A 20,327-nucleotide genomic window follows, 5' to 3' on the forward strand; every position below is an offset into this window, starting at 1 on the left:
AGACCGAAGGCTTGGTGCAGATCCTCCACCACACAACTCTAATCCTCTCTTTCCTTCCAATGTTCTCACGCACTGCTCTGACCTCACCTTTCCTGCCTCTCCCACCCTTCCCCTGGGAAAACTGCCTTCAAGAGTATAGTTACACGAACGTTTGTTTCAATGGGCTGGGCAGCACTCACCTTCTCCACCCGCCCCAGCCCTCTGCCTCTCCTGCTGCTGGTACAGCTCTGTGCCCACACAGTGCTGGAGTGGAAGGGGAGCTGTGGAAATGAGGTCACTGGAATGACCTGGGTTAAGAGAAAAAGTCATAAACTGGAATAATTTCACTGACCCACTTTAAAGTCCCTTTTCAAACAATGGCAGCAGGACAAAGTAGAAAATATGGATTCTTAGACTGGCTTTGCCAACAGAGAAAATGTTGGTGTGACCCCATCTTGAAGAGAGGGTGAACCTGCAGCCTTTTCCCTGCTTCTAGAATCAGCTCACTAGGCTTCTGAGAGCCTACAAGTGGAAGGGTTCACAAGATCTCCCAAGTCTGAGCCCTTGTACTTTACAGACTTGAGCTGTGTCTCTTACCTAACGCTTCCACAATAAGGCATTTTTTCAGCCCTTAATCATAGAACCGAGAATGGTTTGTTTGGGTTGGAAGGGGCCTTTCAAGGTCCCTTAGGCCAGGTCCTCTCCAGTTGCTCCAGGGTGGTGAGCAAAGGAGAGAGGTCTGGCCTTTCTTGTTGACCAGTGAGCAGTAAGGGAGTGAGTCAAACCTCAAGGCTCTGCTCTCACCACACTGGAGCTGTCACAGAGAGGAACTGTTAGGCTGTGCTTTGAGCTTGAGAAAACATGAGTAAGCAGCTAACCTTCCTTCATCAGTCTGCGCTGTCAGCTCTTCTGGAATCCAAAATGGCAGATACCCATTGCAGCCACAGCTGGAATTCGTTGACAACCACAGTGAAGAACATTTCTGGAACCATACCCAAGTCTTCATTCATGCCCTACTCACCAAGCAGGTTTTTGGCAGCATTAACATCTCCCACAGTACCCAAGCTCTCTCTCCTAATAACCCCTCTGATGCATGCTCCTTTGGGCTCTCACTTTGTGGCTTGCTATCCCAAGCCCTTCTCTCATATACACTTCAATTTTTAATTTTTCTAAGAACTGCTCACTTGGAAGGGCTTTGGGGGGTATTTGACTGTGAAGTGTATGTACCACACAACCAACATCCACTGATTTGCCTCTATCACAACAATTCCCAAGAAAACAGTACTTCCTCAATATAAGTGTGTTTACACACTAGCAAACATTGTTACTGCAATACCACAGAAATACATGTCTAGCCTGTTCCCCAGCTCTCATTCGTGTTTGGTATCACAGGGACTTTGCATACATTTCATGAGGCTTGAGTGTTAGGTCTTTCCTATCTCTGCACCAAATCCATTATAAAGAACATTAACCAAAGCGAGCAGCTCATGCTAGAGTGGTTATGTTTCACAGCCTCCTGAGAAATTACTTTTAGAAAACCTGAAACATTCTACTCCTCAATAAACAGGTGAGCAGCAAGGGTCACAATTACATTAACCTCCACTGCAAGAATCTTCCACCTGCCCTCTGTCATTAACACTAATTTCCCACGAGTAACCTTCTGAAAGAGTCTATATGTGGGGATTTTTCAACAGATTAAAATCTTAACTCTCCAACCAGAGCTGAGATAAACCCCAGATGGATGAGACTCAGTTGTGTGCAAAATCTCTAAGAAGGTCATCTGTGAAATGATTTTGCCTTCTGGACATAATTTCTCAAATTAATCCGAAGTCTGAAGGCTAACCCTACCCGGCACTGCTCTGAGGCAAGGCAAACTTCAAAGAAACCTAAATTAGCACATAGACTGTGAAAGACTAAGAATAAACTTTCACATAGAGAGTAGCTCTTAACTCTAACTACAGCAGGCAAGCTCTACAATCAACATGAGAGATGAGGTGACCTATGGAAAGGCTGGAAAAGCGTATGAACTTTGTCATGGAAAAGTGGGCAGAGCGGGACCTGGGCCAGGAAATAAACCCAATGTGTTTAGAAAGCAGGAACTGTGTCAGCTCGTGTTCAAGTACCACTGGAAAGAAGCAGTACCAGGACTCTGAAAAGAGCTCATGTCCCAGTAAAAACCTCTAACAGCTTCTGAAAAAAAATACCCCTAATCTGGGCAGTGACACTAAACCAAAACCTCGGGGCAAAGGGAAGGAATGACAGAAAAGCAAGGACAGCAAAGACTAAAGGCCTATCACTTGGAAGCTGGATTGTAAACATGCCATTGAGTTTCAGAAGCAACCTCTACAATAGGACTGAAGAATCAAAGAAGCTTCTTCTAAAGGGTTGAATTCAAGTACCACAGGGCCCAGGAGACTTCTCTCCTGTGCATCCTAACACAGGCTTGGCCAACACAAACACACATTCCTGCTTTATGAGTGAGGAACTGGTGAAAAACATTGTTGAAATAAGCCAGTCCCTTCTTTCTCTCTAAGAGTTTCTTATGATAGTGTTGTTTTGTCAGAAAGGCTGGAAAAATATAATGTGTTTATTGAAAATCTGCTATTTACTTATTTGATAAAGTGGAAAGAGCATGTCTTGTAACAACACATGAAACAAAAGCTTAGGAAATAGTCAAAAGCTTTATGCTACTTATGTTTGACTTAACAGAGGTCTTCAGCATCTACAGATTTACTGGAAAGAGGACTCAGTTTCCAGCTCCTGACCTACCCAAAAAACACAGCCAAATTTACTGGCAAAAGTATCTGGCAAAAATGTCAAACAAAATTTATTTAGAACATATGGAAAATAATCACTTCTTCTATTCTAAAAGGTCTCCTCTTACCTGTCAAGAGCTGGAGTTAGACGGTAATCTTTGGTTGCTGACAGGATGGCTTTGATCAGATTATCTGGGGAGGAAGGAAGAAGACATTAGGAACAAGTTCTCACTTCTAATGAAAATGAAAAACAAAGTGATGTAAAGCATCTGATGCAGTTACTCAGAGGAACTGAAATAAGGTTCTCATTAGGAATAAACACTTTCACTTGCATATTCCTATTTTCTCTAGACAATGACCTTCACACATGGGCTGTAAAGACCTGTTATGTGCCAAATTCTGATGCAGTGTGCAACTGCCTTGCACGGAGAGTGTGACAGGGAACAAGCACAGTACACTTTATAGCAGTGATTTCATACCCACTGCCCTGAGATGGCAGCTTAACAAACACTTCAGGCATGGGAAGGCCACTGTCACTGTCAGTGCTTGCCTTCAGACAAGCTTTTATGCAGCTGAGTGGTGAATTGGATGCAGGAACAGAACCAGGTTAAAACTGGTGCTTTTTATTCTCCTGGGTTACTTTTGGTTTAGGTTCAGTTTCTCAGTCTGACTTTCTTCATTTAAACCACCATAATTGCTTAAAGACATGCCCATGGAACCACAGCCTACAGACACCCAGTGAATGCTGCAGCAACCAGATGGTGTAAGTTATGCAAGCATAGACACACACACACAAATTAAATGCATTAAATTGCAGAAGCACAATCATTATACACAAATAATTCTATCAGCTATGGAAATTTTTGAGTCTGTTTCCCTCTAGATTTTGTCACTTGTCCCTAACTTTTCCACCTCTCTCCTCTGTAGAGGTCCAAACTCCTTTACCACGATCCATCCAGGGCCAAGAAGCAGCAATGCTCTGGCTAGTTTGGATTTACAAATGCACCAGTAACTTCAGAATGTCTGAAAAAAAGTCCATTTGCCTCCAAATCCTGACTCTAACTGTGGAGTTAAGCAGATGCCTAAGAGGAGCATAAAAACAAAGCAAACAGACATAATATTTCCCTGAAATATTATTCTACCATTTAACTGTTTTCAAATCAGGGATTTCGCATGTCAGGTACAGCTCCTTTGTATCTGGCAACCCTCAGTGATTTCTCTTCCATGAGCTCAGAATCCTCCTCGATCCATACAGAGTTTCAATCACTTCCCTTTCCCAATTTTGAATATGGCTTCTCTGAGCTTCATTTATAGGGGAAAAGACTGTGAAGAATTAGTTGCCTTCCACTTTGCTTGAGAGACTGTAAATATCTATCATATCCTTCCCTTAAACACATCAGTCAATTAGTTCAAAAGTTCTTAGGAAACAACCAATCGAAATGAATAAATAAGTCTCATTTCTTTACAAAAGATTAAAAATGACACAGGAACATTAAGAAGACTGACATCAGGTGATTTTTTACACTGAACTTAAATAGCTTTCCTGACAGGCACTACTTACTGCAATCAGCACAGTGTGGGGAGACCCTTTCAAATAAAGAGTTCTGCTCTTATTTACTGCGTCCCTCCACAGAAACTACAGGACAAGTGTGCAGGACCAACACACCAGCTTGAGGCAGTCCATGTGCCAAACAGCTTTGAACCTGACAACGAGCTGGTGAGACACACAAGGCAGACAAACAAAGGTGATAAACAGAAAACTCTGACAATTACTTTGAGATCTGGGGAAGTTTTTGACACGGCATCAGTGACAGCCCCTGCCAACCATTACAAGCTGAGAAGTGTGATTGCTTTCAGAAGATCATATTTTGGAGTGGAGTAAGGAAAGAGGCAATTTATAAGGGCAAGAGCAACTTACTTTGATAACAAAATAGTGGTGTTGTTTAATTTTCCTTCATGTGAAGAATTTCTTTTGACGCATAGGCAGCAGGCTCCCCCCCTCCAACAGGAATGCTGTTTCCCTAAATCTGCCATAGGTTGCTGTGACCTCTAATGGCACCATGCCACAGTCCTCTCCTTGGCCTGTCTCATACACTGACTTTTCCTGGACAGTATGTGTTACTGTCTTTGTTTTCCCACAGTCTCAGAAAAGAGATCAAAGGATTGCGTGCCAAGGGTTGCAACTTCCCATCGACCAAAGCCTTTGTTATGCCAGGTTTGCTCTACCACCCACAAGTTACACCCTGCACTACTTGGAGACCATCCGATAGACTATTTTAAAAAGCACATTAAAATAATACAGCTGAGTAATGCTCTCACATAATTCAGGTTTCCTCATCTTGCCAGCTAATTAGTAATACCTTCATAGTGAGTGCTCAGGAACTAAATACAACTACTTTAGGAGTGGATATGGCAGTATTTGGAACAGAGATGCTTCCCATTCCCATAATCCAGAGAGAAAACGCAAACAAAACAAACAATATAGAACACTCAGCACAGACTATGAATGGCCAAACAGGAGATATCTCTTCAGCAGCCCCCACAGTCCAACAACCCATGGCATCCAAAAAGGTTTGGAAGCTGCACAAATCACAGTGTTATCATTCAAAACTGCTGGATGAAGCTCAATAAAAGTACTTCACTGTCCACTCACAGCAGGAATGAACGTGGCACCAAGTTCATCTAGTCCAGCCCCCTCACTGGAAGCTGGAAGCAGGAGCTGTGAGCACTGACAGGAAAAGACAATGTCTGGGGCAGGGGAGAGGCACTAGGTCGTTCTGGCTGAGCTGGAACTTTACTAGAAAATGTTCATTGCATTGCTCCTGAGGTGGGCATCTGTACTTGGCACCTTGCCTCTGGCATCAGGATGGAAAGACAAGATCTCCGACAGCAGGAGCTTCTAGAACTCATTCCAACAGTAAAAATATGTGATTTTCATACACCTCCTCCAAGTCAAAGGTTCTAAGGTTACACATATATACACACACATGAACACATGTGCTTATTCCTGAATTCACATTTTCGGGTCCTCCACCTGTTCTCATTTTTGAAAGCAGTGAAAATCTTTATACTCTGAGGGAATCAAACTTGCTGAAGTACATGAGGCAAGTAAGTGACATAACCAGGAACAGAACAAGGCCTTTGGCTCCTAGACAAGGAACCTTCTGCAAAAGGTCTCATCTTTGGACAGTCCTCTGACTTATGTGTTCTTCACATATGTCTGGTACACTTCAATGACAAATTAATGGAAATGAACGTCAATATCCTGCATTTTCACCCTCACTTTCTCTCAGTATTAAATAATGAACACATCACTATGGCAAGCAATCTACTGAAGTTTTCTGCAGCTTGTTTATTATATTATTTTCTTGTCATGGAGAATTTAGCTCACTGGGGAGTGTGGGAGATTATTTAACCCACTCATCTATCAGCCACTATGCATACACTATTACTGTCAAAACAAAGAAGCCTCTGCACTCTTTTCCTCCCATCTAGAGGAGTTGACTACATTTATCTAAGAATCCTGAGTTATCTTGACATATTCTATCAACTTGGCCTTATATCATCAGAAGATTCAAAAGCCAGCTCAGGACTGCATGATTTCTCTGAACCCAAGTACATCTTGACTTCAGGTTGACCCTGAAATTTTCAGACATTTGGAAAAACTAAAAGTAAATAGAAATCAGGCAGGCAGTGACCACACAGTGAGAACTAGCCTAAGTCTCAATTCTAGCCTTTTTCTCTGTTATTTATGTGAAGGAGTGGAAGAGACCTTCACTGTAAATGTCAACAACACTTAAAATTGTTGTTTCTAATGTACAATCTTCTTGCTTGTATCATTAAAAAAAGATGGGAGACCTTTCCACTCCAGAGAGTTACCGCAGGCATCTCACAGGGTCTCACCTCGAAAGCAGGCACACTGGGATGCTCGTGCACTCTCAAGCAGCCCAGAGAAGAGGCTGTAATTTTTACAAGTTTTCTGTACCAGCCATCTTCCTCAAAAAACAGCAAGTCTAGATGCCCTTATTGCCAGCAGTAAGTACCTGTGCATTAGGGTCAGGGGACAGTGTGCTGCTGCAGTTCTGTGTGTCTGCCCTGTGAGCCATGGCCAGTGCCCACCTCCATAGGTGGTCACCCAGCTGCCACCCTTCCAGCCATCGCTTCTGCAGGGTACTGGACATCAGCTTCAGCTTTGGGGAATAGACTGCCTACAGTGAGGTTGACTGACATACCTAAAGCATTCCAGAAGACAGGTGAGACAGGTCCCTGTCCCACAATAACAGAATGCCACCTGTGTGTCAGCTTCATGGGGAGAGTAAACTAAACACTACCAACGCTGTGGATTAAACAAATTGCAATGTTTACAAACAAGCTGTAGGCACAAACCCAGTGCATACACTTTTTTTTAATACACTACCTGAAAGTTCACCTCTGTATAAAGTTCCTCCTTCAGAATTTTTTTTCCTTAAGATCTCCCTCCATATGGGAGCTGAGGAATGATCTTTCACAGAAGGATTTTTATGTCTTTTGATGAATGATCTTTACCTTAAGTCAAGGGATGTGATTCTGCCACCCTACTCAGCCCCAGTGAGGCTGCATCTGGAGAGCTGTATCCAGTTCTGGGCTCCTCAGGACAAGAGAGACATGGAGCTCCTGGAGCAGGTCCAGCAGAGAGCAACAAAGATGATTGAGGGACTGGAGCATCTCTCTTATGAGGAAAGGCTGAGAGAGCTGGGCCTGTTCAGCCTTGAGAGGGGACCTCATCAATATCTGAAGGGGGGTGTCAAGAGGATGGACCAGGCTTTGCTCAGTGGTGCCAAGCAAAGGGACAAGAGGCAACAGGCAGAAACTGAAGCACAGAGAGTTCCACCTGAACATGAGGAAGAACTTCTTTACTGTGCAGGTGCCTGTGCACTGGAACAGGCTGCCCAGAGAGGCTGTGGAGTCTCCCTCACTGGAGATGTTCAAGAACTGTCCAGACACGATCCTGTGCCATGTGCTCTGGGATGACCCTGATAGAGCAGGGAGGTGGGACCAGGTGACCCACTGTGGTCCCTTCCAGCCGGACCCACTCTAATTTCCCACCCTGGTGCCCAGCATGAGGCCACAGACCCAAGTCTTACCACATATCCTGTTCTCCAGCTCTCTTCCAGAAACACCAAGTCCAGCTGTAGACACACAGCATTATTTCTATTTTAGTGAAGCCGGGAATCCAGTGATTACAACAGGTATCACAATGTGTCCGAAATTCCCTGCATCACTTCTTTTTATTATTGATCAGCTAACTTCAGAAGGTGTATGCAGGAAAAAGCAGCTACAAAGACTCCCTGAACTTAGCAGTATATTGCAAACATGTGAACTGGCTCTCAAAGACAACTGAGTAATCTGTCCCCAGATCAAAACCTGTGTGTAAATACAAGAGTGGTTTTCTTGAGGTCATTAGCTGTACCAGATTTAGGTGGTTTACTTGAGATGCACTATACTAACAACAGGACTTAAAACTGCCACTCCTCCAAATATCCCAGTAATTCCATTGATGATTTTTAATGGCATTAAGACAAGAGGCATATAGTGTTGTATAGGCACAAAACTCAAAGCAAAAGAGAAAAAAAAAGACTGAATACACATGGTACCCTCTCTAACAATTTTAGAAGAACCTGGCATGCATTAAATGTAAGCTCCAGAAAGCCCTTAAGGCCTTTTTTTATAACAAGATATAAATAAAATACATAACATTTGGACTCTTCATTTACATCGTCGTTTTGGAGCCTTTAGGGATTTTTTTTTTTTCCAAGCTTTTCTTCACAACCAAGAGTTTGTTTTTTCAGAACACAAGCTTAGTTTCCAACATAATCCCACGGCTTGGAAAGTTGGAACATTAATTTAAAAAACAATTATGCCAAAAAACGGGCAACATTCTGCAACAACCATGCATTAACCATTTTGATCCAAACTCAAGTTCAGTGCACAGGAAACTATAAAGTCCGTAAAACAGGCGAATTCACGCCAAATAAAATGGCCCTTGAAAGATTCACAATATGCTGGTTGAAGACAAGCAGGAAAATAAATACAGTTGTTATAGAGAGCTGTTCTTCCCTTCATTGCTGCATTTTTGTTGACCCTTCACAGGTGGCCAAGCAATGTATTCAAGGCCAAAAAACTCAATAGCTACTACAATGATTCCTAATTCTTCTGACCCTTGCAGAAGCATTAAGAAATGGCACTTCAAAACCCAACAGCCAGAGGAGACCTGCTTTTCCCTCTGGGAGGTAAAACAGAGGAATAATATCCACGTCTCAATCGCACTTCAAGACTTCTGTGACGAACTCCAATACGGAGTCACCCAATTAACTGCAAACTTGAGGTTTGAGTCTCCCTGGGGCACCTTTCCCTTCTCAGCGGGTTGGGGAAAAGACTATTTTTAGGCACACTCAGAAACAAAGCATCATTTTTGACTGAAATAATGGACCGCACAGGAGGGTTCTACTTTCATCAGGAGAGCTCAAGCGTGGAAGTTGATTCAACTTCAAAATTCACACTATAACTTCCCTTTAGAGGCTTTTTTCGATAATGAAAAGCTGGCCCTCTACCTCTTCTGAAACTTTTTTTTTTTTCCTTTCAAACCTCTAATTTAATTTCTCGAGGCTATAAAATCAGCTGAATTCCCCGGGGAAACAGCAACATTTTTATATCTATATTCCCACGTGATATTGGCCATTATTACCAATTTTGGTCAAATGCAAAATTCTAGTGGAAACTAGTTCAGAAATCAAACTCAGGAAGAAACAACAATCTTGTGTTAATACCTACTCTGAATAGAACTAATGGCTATCCATGCTTGTGCTTCTTGGTTATTTGTTAGAGGAAGAACATATGAAGATCAAAAAAAATGCTCACAGTAGGAAAATCATCTGTACAACAGAGCACCACTAACAAAATAAGGACAAGACTGGAGAATTAAACCAGGAAAGAAACACCTCATTCAGACCCAGTCAAATGTAGGGAAGGTGCCTGCACATGGTTCTCCAGTCTCTCTATAAAGGCAGAAGAGTAGGTTGGAAAAGAGCTACTTTTCTGATAGTTTTTCTTTGAGTCAGCTGTAAATTAAAATTGTCATGTCCAACTGAACATGTTTTCTCAGAGATAAAGTATTGCTCATGCCAAGAAAGTCAACGTAAAAGAAAAAGCTATGCAAGAAAAAAACATGCATGAAAAGAGGGTAGATTTCCCCCCAATAACATTGTGATATGCCAACTTTCGCACGTCTGAAAATTCAACATTTTTACTGGAGACGAATGACCTCTGCCCCATGAGACCAGTGAAACCTCTGCTAAGCAGCACTGAACCATGGTTCTTCCCAGAAGCACTAACACAGAAGAAAACATCCAAATAAAACCAAGTACAAATACAGTTAATCGTTGCACAATACATTCATTAGCATTGGTGGTCTGGACAAAGACTTAATTCCTTTGTCACCGATTCCAGATGTCCCTCCTGTACCAAATGAAAATACGAAGCCTCCTGGCCAGTAGTTCATACTCCATTTGCTAAAACTGTAGCACTTGAAACATGTTCTTGATATTCCCTTATCACCACGGGGAAGAAATTGCTTTCTAGATTCCTGGCGGGAGGGAAATTCTGTAAGATGGTGACAAGAGAATCACTCCCTAAGAAATAACTATCACCTTCAAAGACAAACTGATTCAGGGCCAACAAAGCAGCCTCTCTGCTTGAAACAACTGAGCAGGAACAAAGGGGGAAGTGAAGACCTATAATTATTGCTAAGCAGTGACACAACTACTGACTAAATGCATGGAACAGATACTACATGGATCGTGTCTATTTAGTTTTTTAGTGTATGCTGTGCCATATGTTTTCACTTAGGTTGAAAAAAACAAAACTACAGCAACTCTCCCGTCCTCATTACATGGAGAAGATGCCAGATACTAGCTACTCTTTCTTATGAAAGCCTTTTATATTCTTCAAACCACATGTACTGAGAAATTCTATTAATAGTCAGGTATTTCTCCAGTCTTGTTTGTTGCCCTTCTCCAAATAACTCTTTCCTTTTGCTTTAGCTACAGAGGTAAATTTGGGGAGGAGGCCCTCTGGGATTAATAATCTCACTAGCAGCATAAACAATTTTTCCATTGCTTATTCATTGACAAATTTAACCCTGAAAGCAGTGTACATGCTAGAGGGTCTCTGTAACTATGTGGACAGCACGAGCATATTCATACCTCCATAATTACACTGACAATGCACTGCTAAAGAAGAAATTTCAATTTAAATTTTTTAAAAATCTCCACATCACTCATTTAAGAACCTGAGATTGCTGCGGTCTCCTTGCTCCTGACTAAAAAAAAGTTGCAACAGCAGGCTTGGTGGGTGCTGGGAAAGAAGAGCTCCTACAAGGAAATTAGATCCTCGCAAATGGTGAAACATGGGAGGCACTCCAACATCCCAGTTAATGCCAAAACAATAGCCTGGGACACAGGAGGGTGCTCGGCAGCCTGAGCCATCCCCCACAGGACATTCTGACATTTATAGCTTTTAGAGTTCCAACTTCTTGTTACAGTTTGCTCTTCTTGACAACGCAGAGTTGACCAATTTCATCATGTTCCCCACTTTGGCTATATACACACTAATAAACAAACTGGCAGCAGGGCACGGGCCCACACTGTCCCACACAAGTCCATACCATTAAAGGGTTAGCACAGTCCCAGATGTGTTCACCAGGGCCAACAAATATCCTCCTCTAAAATTCTCACGCATTCACAGGCTAATAAAGGCCAGTGACCTTTCTTGATAGGAAGCCTGGACATAACCACTCTGTTTGGGGGGGGGGGGCAGGGAGTTAATCTGTTTGAACAATGAGCTCAACAGCCTTCAGGACCAGAGGACAACCATTTTATTTATTAATAGAGATGCAGTCATCATTTCCAAGCACTTACAGTGGCCCATCCTGTTTCCAGACTCTGTAAGTCACATAGTAGGAGACAACAAGTTCGACGTGGCAAAAGCATCTCATTTTTTTTAAAGTAATTGCAGTCAGACGTGACACTGGCCTGTTTGTCAACACAGACATTCTTCATTTAGAAAATCTTGATCCAGATTCTGAAAGATAATCTGCATAGCAGAAATCTCTGGGCAAAACCTAGAGCCACTGTTGCATGGAAGGCCAAACTAAATAATGGCAGTGACCCTTTATGGTTTCAAAATTGAACATCTCTTCACACCTCTTCATATCTATTACTTCTCCTATTCTCTGCACAAGAGAAAGCCAGAGTTTCCACAAGGGCTACAAACATCTCTGATGAATGCAATGACACCTTCAGTCTGCTGGATCAGCCCCAACACTCCCGACTGCTCTCAGCTCTGCTTTTGTCCCAGGTTGCTGAGTATTGGGATCGAGTAATTAGGATAAATCCTTCATTCAAATCTTTGGTGAACCAAAACTCTGCCCATGTAAGACAGATTAAGAAAAAGGTATGACCGCTGCTCTTAAATTTCTCTTCATATAGTTCTAATACCTTGTAGGGGACTCCCACAACCACTGTTCAGAGTTTGCACAAGACTGTGTGCCACGTGCCTCATCTCAGAAAGCCCTGCTCATCAAACAGTAGGGTTGCCACATGCCTATTTTCCATGCCTCTTTCATTTAGCAGACAAGGAATCACTAAGGTTGTTAACTGACAACAGCAGCAGTTTCCAACCTGACATGAGATGTGCAGCATTCCTACTGCAACAGTCCCTTTCAGATCCAGCAGCATTTGAGGGAAAGTCTAAAAACTTTCCTATTCAAGACCATATTCCCCTTGACGGCTCCTACACGCACAAACGCTCTTGCAGAGGGAGAATGCAGCACTCTGGCCATAAAACCCCCTTGCCTGGGCTAATGGACAAATCAGAAGATGACCACTGGAGTAAAGGAGAGAGTAATCTTTCACAAAGAAACACTGTTAAACGTCCTATGTTGTACTGAGTACTTCTTAGCATCTGGAGATGGAAGAGCTGTCTTTACAATCAGATTCTCATTGAAGAAAATGAAGATCTCTGATGAACTGTGTCAAAATGATCAGCATACTGCCTTCCCCTTGATATGATAACCTTTAAAGAGCAGTAGTCCTGCCCTGAAAATTTCGGAGCCATTTCTACTCTTTTACATTTAATTTATACAGACGTGTTATTCCAAATTAGTGCAGCTCGGTAGACATTGCTCCCCAAAAGCTGCTTTCCCCTGAAGATTGCAAGAGTCATTCTTGCAATCTTGGAATTGTTCTTTCTTGGACCACTAAACACCAAATGGTGGAAGAAAAAGGATTTTGTTCAGCTTTTTATTCAGAGACAAAGCAAAGCAAAACGTAGGTAAGAGCCTGAAGAATAGAGAGGAACTTTAAAAAGTGAAAGCAGAAACAGATTAGCTTCCAAGCTGCTAAGAATCCCTTGATTTCATAACTTTAGTATTTTCAAACTATAGTTTCTAGAAGTTTCTTGAAACATGCAGCATTATTGTAAGCAAGCTCATCCTGTAGCTGTATTTCACATACACACACACACAAAAAGCCATTTTGCACTTGGAATAGATCACAGTGACTTAAAACCACCAGGTGTTATTCACCAAAGTTCTCAGCAAGATCTTCCCTTCACCATCTCAGCTACAGTCATTGTCTACAAACACCAACCACCTTTCCCAGTGCGATGCATGTTGGAAATCCCAGCTGACGGTGTCACGGGGCTGCCCAATGCACAGAGCACAACTCCTGCCCCGTCTGTTTCAGCACAGCCACATCTCTCCACACTTTCTTAGCCACCCTGACTACTCATTTTCCCATGCACATCCCAGCTCTGAGAGCCTTCATCTCCCACCACCATGTGACTGAGCTCCACGCTGCCTGCCTGGGTCAGTTGTTTGGATACCATTAGATTGCCCTGACTGAAAGCCCTAATGAGGTGCTGATCCCATCATCCAATCACTCGGTTGAGCCCGAATGCATCCCATGGGACAGCCAGAAAAGACTGATGCAAGAATTCCAAGTGATGTGTAACATGAAAGGGCGCCATTCGCATCGCGAGGACTCACAGCCTGTCAGCACGGCCATTAGAAATCCTGGGCTACACAGATTTATAATGCAACCCTCCCACACACAGAACTTGCTCCAGACTGAAACTTGGCACAAAATTCAGTCCCAGGAGGGTGTTAAAAAAATAACCTATTCAACGGTTTTCCATCCCATGGCTTCAGCTCACAGCCATTTAAATAATGGCAATTTCTCATTTCTCTTTTTAACTGAGGAAATCCAATATAAAACACCAGATTTACATAACATTGCAGTGGTGATACAAGCTGGCAACAAACCCAGGGAGAAGGCTGCCAGAGCTGTTCCGTCATTCTCTTTTGGTGAATTTCTCCACTTGGATTCCGTTTAATGCAATGATTTTTGTTAGGTCTGGCTGACATCATGTGTTATCTGCAAATCCCACCTCCATGACGGTCAGTCAGCTTGCCCTAGCTTTGTACACCTTGTGTGCTGCTTAGAAGGGGACAAGCCCTCCTGTGGTCACCACAGCCTCTCACTGGTGCTGCCACTGTTAGTTCTTTGCTGCAAACTCTGCTGGCTAAATTAGAGGACAGCAATTAGTTTCCTATTGAGCTGCAAAAGACCGACTGGACAAGGAATGGACAAAACAAAGAAGGGAACTGATGCAAGCCAAAAGCAATTTGTCAGTAGAGCCTTTGATTTCACCAGAGATTGTTCTGTCAACTGCCACACCTGCTTCCAGGCAGAAAGACAGACCCAAGCCTTCTGTGGCTGCCGCCCTTTCTCCACCAAATATTTCAACTCCTATGGGGGTTATCTGTAACCATGAGTTTGTCAGCAGAATAAAAATCCTGCAAATTGATGCAAAGCAACAAACACTTTTTAATAAATACGCTGGACTTCAGAAAATCTGCAGCAAATCACTGCAGTGAGCACAAGCCTTCTGCTCACCACCACTCACCCAGAGAGGCCTTTGATAGCACATGTGGGATAGCCAGGAGCCTGTCACCCACAAAACAGATCATCTGCTGGGTGGGCTACTGGCCCCCATCTCATCACCACCAGCACCACCCCTGCTTTCCCACGGCATACCTGAGACACAGCTCCTGCTGTGACACTCAGCTGGAGGACAGGACATATCACCCATCATCACCAAAGCATCTCAACAGACTTTTCCTAATTGTTATATAAGTCAGTAAGTAGCCCAACTATAAAATGCTATGAGAAGAAAATGAAGATTTGTATCAGTGGTCAACTCCAAGGCATATTCCCTGTTCTTCAGAGAATCACTGACTCAAAGGTAGTTTAAGTCAGTTTGAACTCTCAGCTGCTGTCAGCAAAGCTGCAACAAGATTCTCTGGCAGTCAACATCAAAATGCTTCTTCCAGAATGGGCAGGTAGGTCTAGAGTGCCATTGTTGCACTAACTCTCTGCATGTACTACACCATTTCCCTCAGACCAGCCTCCGGGGTCCATGTTCCAGCTGTGAAAACCTTTCTGGGTTTCTGTGAGTTACATGTACAGTATTTCTCTCAAACAGGGGGGAAAAAAACACTGAGCCCAAGGGAACACCTAAGCTTTCAAAACAAAAAAACAAAATGGAGCAAACATCCGCAGAACCACCTTCTTCTCCAACAGCTGCACAGTTCTCTCATTCATACCTTGTCCTTTAATTCCAAAGGGGGGTACAAAGTCCCTGATACGTGCCCATTTCCTGAAGGAATCGTCCAAGAACATTGGTGCCGGCTTCGAGAACCTGAGAAAATCAAAACGAGAGAGAAATTAACTCCTGAACTAGGAAGGATAAATTTCTGCAGGAAGGTTGAGAGAATCCACACCAAACTGCTGATTCTACATTCTCACTGGCAATACAGTAATGTGGAAGATTTTACTTTTACCCAAAGGTGACTGCAGTGAAACAAATCTGCCAGAGTTTGTGCCAGGAGGACACTCAAATCACTCAAGTCATGACCTGGCAATCCCTTCCACTCAACAATTTAGAACTTCCCCTCTGTTGTTTGGCTATTACTTTAGCTACGATAAGTTGTAAACTGCACCCAGAGTTTAGGCAGCTTTACTTCCAACTTTGTAAGCACAAGACAATGTATGTGCTTGACATACATTGTTCATGACACATCCACGCTGTGCTGCTCTGTGCAGGTGGGAATGCACTGGGCAAACACCTGCGGAGAGCAAGACTGGGGTTACCTGCTCTCATGGCTGCTCTGGCCTCACTCATATTCATGTACACAGCAGTTACCACCACACAGGCAAGAAAGAAAACAGCTCAGGGCATCATGAAGCAGCTCTTGGTTTACAGACTGTGGAAATTCAGTGAGGAGTTGGGTATTTTCTTCTATGTTCAGTAACATAGAAAAGATTCAAGAGATGTCCTTGCCAAACCAAACAGTGATCTATCCAGAATCCCTTACAAAAGAGAAACCTAGTCCTTCTTAACTGTGTCATTATGGAAATACATTATTGAAATACATTATCCTAATTATACCATCAACACACAAATACGGCAGCTACTAAAAATTTGTCCCTTCTAGAAACTTAGTACAGTGGCCAGAGAGAAGGAAACAATTAGCAAATAGAGAAATATTAACTTTCTTATGGGACCATTTCTGAATGTATCAAGACAGAAAGTATGCTAATACTACTAAAAATCTTGTTCATTCACTCATATCAAAAACAGTAGCAGAGATGTCCTGGATCAAAATCAATCACACCATTCCACAGAAATTAAGAAAGGAATGTACCACATATTTAGAGTCAGAGAGTACATCTCCACTACAGTGCAAGGTACCTGCTTCTGAAACAGAGCCAGCCTGGATAACCTAGGCATGGGACTGGGACAGATGTAACCCACAGGTTCAACTCTCTCTTCAGGATCTTTCAGTACTCACCATGCAACTCTGTGCTACTGTAATCAGATAACCTTTGGACTTGAACTACCTGAATTAAGACAGACCCATCTTCACTATGCCACAGCCAGGAACAGAGCAAGAATTTCAGACAACAGCACAGTGAGGAAAAGATGGAATGAAATCTGAATTATAAACTGCTCAAAGTAAAGTCCTGTTGCAGATGCCCAGGAAATCACAGGTTGCAAAAATCTATGGAAAGGGTAAAGAGAGTATTTAACAAAACAAGAAGTCTTGAATGCACCCATGCATACTGCTTCACATCCACTCATGCAATCTTTAATAAGATCATCTATAACCATAAAAGCAAGATGCACAGATGACATGGCTGATCTAGAAGGAATGTCTTTGCAGAGCCGAGAATACAAAAGGATATATACACTTTACCTGGGAAAAGGTGGGAAAGAGGTGTTAAATAAAGCTTCTGAAGCTCTTAGATAAAAAACCCTCACAGGCCTATTTAAAAGTAAATAAATAAATAAGAACAATACAGTATTAATTGTAATAAATTTACTCTGAAAATATCCTAAGAACTTCAACAACCCAACAAATTAGTTCAATGTTTTCTCAGACATTTTGGTGCACCAAAATATAATTATTATGTTACACTGGTGGGTCTCCAGGGAATTATCTCCACCTCCTTCCAACAGCAACAGGAGAAATCTTTGCAGGACTCTCATACAATGCAAGAGCTTTTATATCCTGAAGGGCTACAGCAGAGATGTTCACAGCTCTTCCTTCACAGCCACCAGTTGAACCTATAGCAGAAGGCAGGTCCCACAGAGTCCTGTTCTCCCCAGGCAGCAGCTCTGGTGAGGGATGACAGCACTGCCTGGGGGTCACAGCCCTGGGGCTGGTTTGTTATGTCACCAAGGTACTCTGGTTGCTGCTGTGACATACAACCTCCAGGAAAAACCTGGATGCCTCAGGAAATGCATATATGAGCAGGTTTTATTCTCTTCTCAAGAATCAAGAGGATTCCCTATAATAATGCTACAAAGTAGTGCAGTGTAAATAAAAATCTCAGCCAGCTCAGTTCACCTGTTCAAGAGCACTGCATGAAAAAGAAGGTACAGGCTTCAAGGTCAGGCCTAACTCAGAAGTTGGCCTTATTTACAGATGCAATTAACTGACCTATATGCAAATCATACACAGGGAAAAGACAGCTTACAGTAGTCTGACATGGAGTAAGGAGTGCCTCTCCCTAGTGCAGATTTCCCCTTACAAGGTGCCTGGTGAAACAAGGAGGGAACTCAGATCCTTCTAGAACTCCCTGGACCCCAGGGGAGTTCCCAAAAATCAGCTGAAGCTCAAGCACGACTGATCTGATGCTCTATGATGTCCCTTCTGCTTGGACCAGGGGACCAAACTGATGCCAAAGAGAAGGGTGAAATGACCATTAGCCTTTTAATCATACTTGCTAGAACTAAATTTAGCGATTATTCTAGCAAAGAACATGACAGCCTTAGACTAGCTACTATTATTTGGCAATATTTAACACTACTGTACACAGAGCCAGGGAAACAGACTTTTAATTCATAGTTTTGCTTCATTTAAGAAGGAGGAGGAACAACTTTGGGGAAATATTATATCCATATGGGAAAAAAAGGGAGCAAATTAGAGGATATTTAGCTCTCATAAATCTTGAAAGAAATTCCATTTTGGAAATATTAAGAAATCATAACTGCTGTAAGCTCATGCACTTTGCCACCTCAATAAATCAGAGCGGGCCAGAATCGAAGTCCAGCAGGGACAGGGAAACGCTGCCTGCCAAACCTCTCCGGGAGCGTGGCTGCTCTGTCTCGGCTCTGAACCACCCCTGGTGTATTCCAGGACCCTTCAGGAAGTATATGGATATGCCTCAAACAGGCCATGGGAATGCTCTCTGCAGAGCACCTAAAATACATTCCAAGGAATGCATGGGAGTTTGTCAAACAGAAACAGCAAATGTTTCTGAATGATGTTAAACTCTGTATCCACTGAGGCAGCTCGGTACAGGACGCTGCTTTTTGCCTGAGTTGTCTGCCAGGACTATCCTAAAGGCAGGTTGGCTTCACCAGCAACTACCATCCAGAACTGAAACAGGGCTGTGCTCCTTCAGAAACCCACAGAGAAAGGGAGAGTTTTGAATTTTCAGATTTAAATTCTAAGCACTTCCTCTCTATCCCAACCCAGTTCCAGAACAGACATAATGCAACCTCACTGCACGTGACAGCCTGGAAAAGACAGAGTTTGGATGCTTGCAGCACACACCTATGACCTATGTAATTTGAGAGAGAAATGCCAAGCATTTAAAATCTCTAGTTTGAATGGCATACCCTGATAAAACACAAATGACATCTAAATGGACTAAATGCCGGATATGGTAATTGTGAGGTATGCACCCAATCTCCCCCAGCTCTCAAGTCTGAATTCCTCATACAAAAACATTAATAAAACCTCCAACACAATCTGTCACCAAGCACAGTGAAAGGAAGTGTACTGCCAAAAACTGTTCTTAAACAGGAATCTATATACACAAGAAAATGTGATATATATTTGTGCCTTGGGGATTCTGGCTTATGTGACAAAACATTACATTTCCAATTATTTCCCCCCTGACAAGTAAAAAGAGTTGTGACTCCAAAACATTTCTACCTGGAAGGCTTAAACAGCCTGCCAGAAGCTCCCCAGCCAAGTTTTCCAACCATTCTATTCTGTCCCTTCACAGCTACTCAGATGTGCATGAAGTATTAAGCATGAGCAGAACAAACTTCCCAAAGCACCTTGCAAATCCTAGACTACACTGCTGCTATTCAAGGTAGCTATTGAACAATCCCAGACACTGAATCTTGACTAGAATCTGCTCCCTACTCTTATCTGCTGCTTTCAAGGCAATTAATACATAAATGTTTGGGAGAGAATAAGATACATATGACAGAAAGTAAAATAAATAAACTGATTGATGTGCCCTTGGCTTTAATGAGGAGAGAGGAAGACAAGGTCAGGTCTCTGAAAGAGTAAAGGAGAAGACGGCACCACGTTCCTAAAAATCACAACACTAAGGAAAGGCAGATTGGCAGCCACTAAGCCCCACTGTGGGCTTATTTCTCAGATATTTCTTTTTTTTTTTTTTTCAACAGAAAAGTGGAAGCCAAAGGGAAAAAACCAAACAGTGCTAAAAACCTAATGTTGTACAGACCCTGCACACTGCATTTGTAAAGGGGTCAGAATAACTTTTTTTTTTCAGCCACACAAATAAATGACTTATTTGTTCCGGCATGACTTCTGTCTTCTGTTTGTTGATGCTCAAAAGCATCCATGGTTCGACAGAAGGCACAAAATCTACTAATTTTATTAATAAAATGGATGAAACACAAGCCAAAGCACTCGAGCACTTGAGTCATTAGGTCTGACAGAGGCATTTATAGAATACAGAGAGAAAATCTAAACTAACCTTTTCCTTTTTCCCTAGTGAGACCTAGGTGTATGCTCTCTCCTTGCCTCCCTTCTCTAGGGAGCAGCATGGTATGACAGCATAGGAATGAGGAAGTTTGTGATGCCCCGATTTCACATTTCTTATTGACATTAATCCTCTGTCAGAAATCCAAGCAACTCAAAGATTTCTCGAGTAGTTGAAAAAT

At 42.6% G+C, this 20,327-nt stretch overlaps 1 protein-coding gene across 8 annotated transcripts in view; it reads right to left on the reverse strand.

Annotated features, from left to right (window-relative positions):
* The window catches only part of ST3GAL3 (ST3 beta-galactoside alpha-2,3-sialyltransferase 3), a 175,992-nt gene that overhangs the window by 53,710 nt on the left and 101,955 nt on the right, over positions 1-20,327 (reverse strand). For all 8 annotated transcript variants that reach the window (XM_017824733.1, XM_017824737.1, XM_017824736.1 and 5 more), the window contains 2 exons: positions 15,439-15,533; positions 2,864-2,927 (listed from right to left, as the gene is read on the reverse strand). In XM_017824733.1, the coding sequence (XP_017680222.1) occupies positions 2,864-2,927; positions 15,439-15,533 (159 nt within the window). The remainder of the gene's footprint in view (positions 1-2,863; positions 2,928-15,438; positions 15,534-20,327) is intronic.

The sequence above is a fragment of the Lepidothrix coronata genome, unplaced genomic scaffold, assembly GCF_001604755.1.
Source record: "Lepidothrix coronata isolate B3197 unplaced genomic scaffold, Lepidothrix_coronata-1.0 Scaffold112, whole genome shotgun sequence".
Lineage (NCBI taxonomy): Eukaryota > Metazoa > Chordata > Aves > Passeriformes > Pipridae > Lepidothrix > Lepidothrix coronata.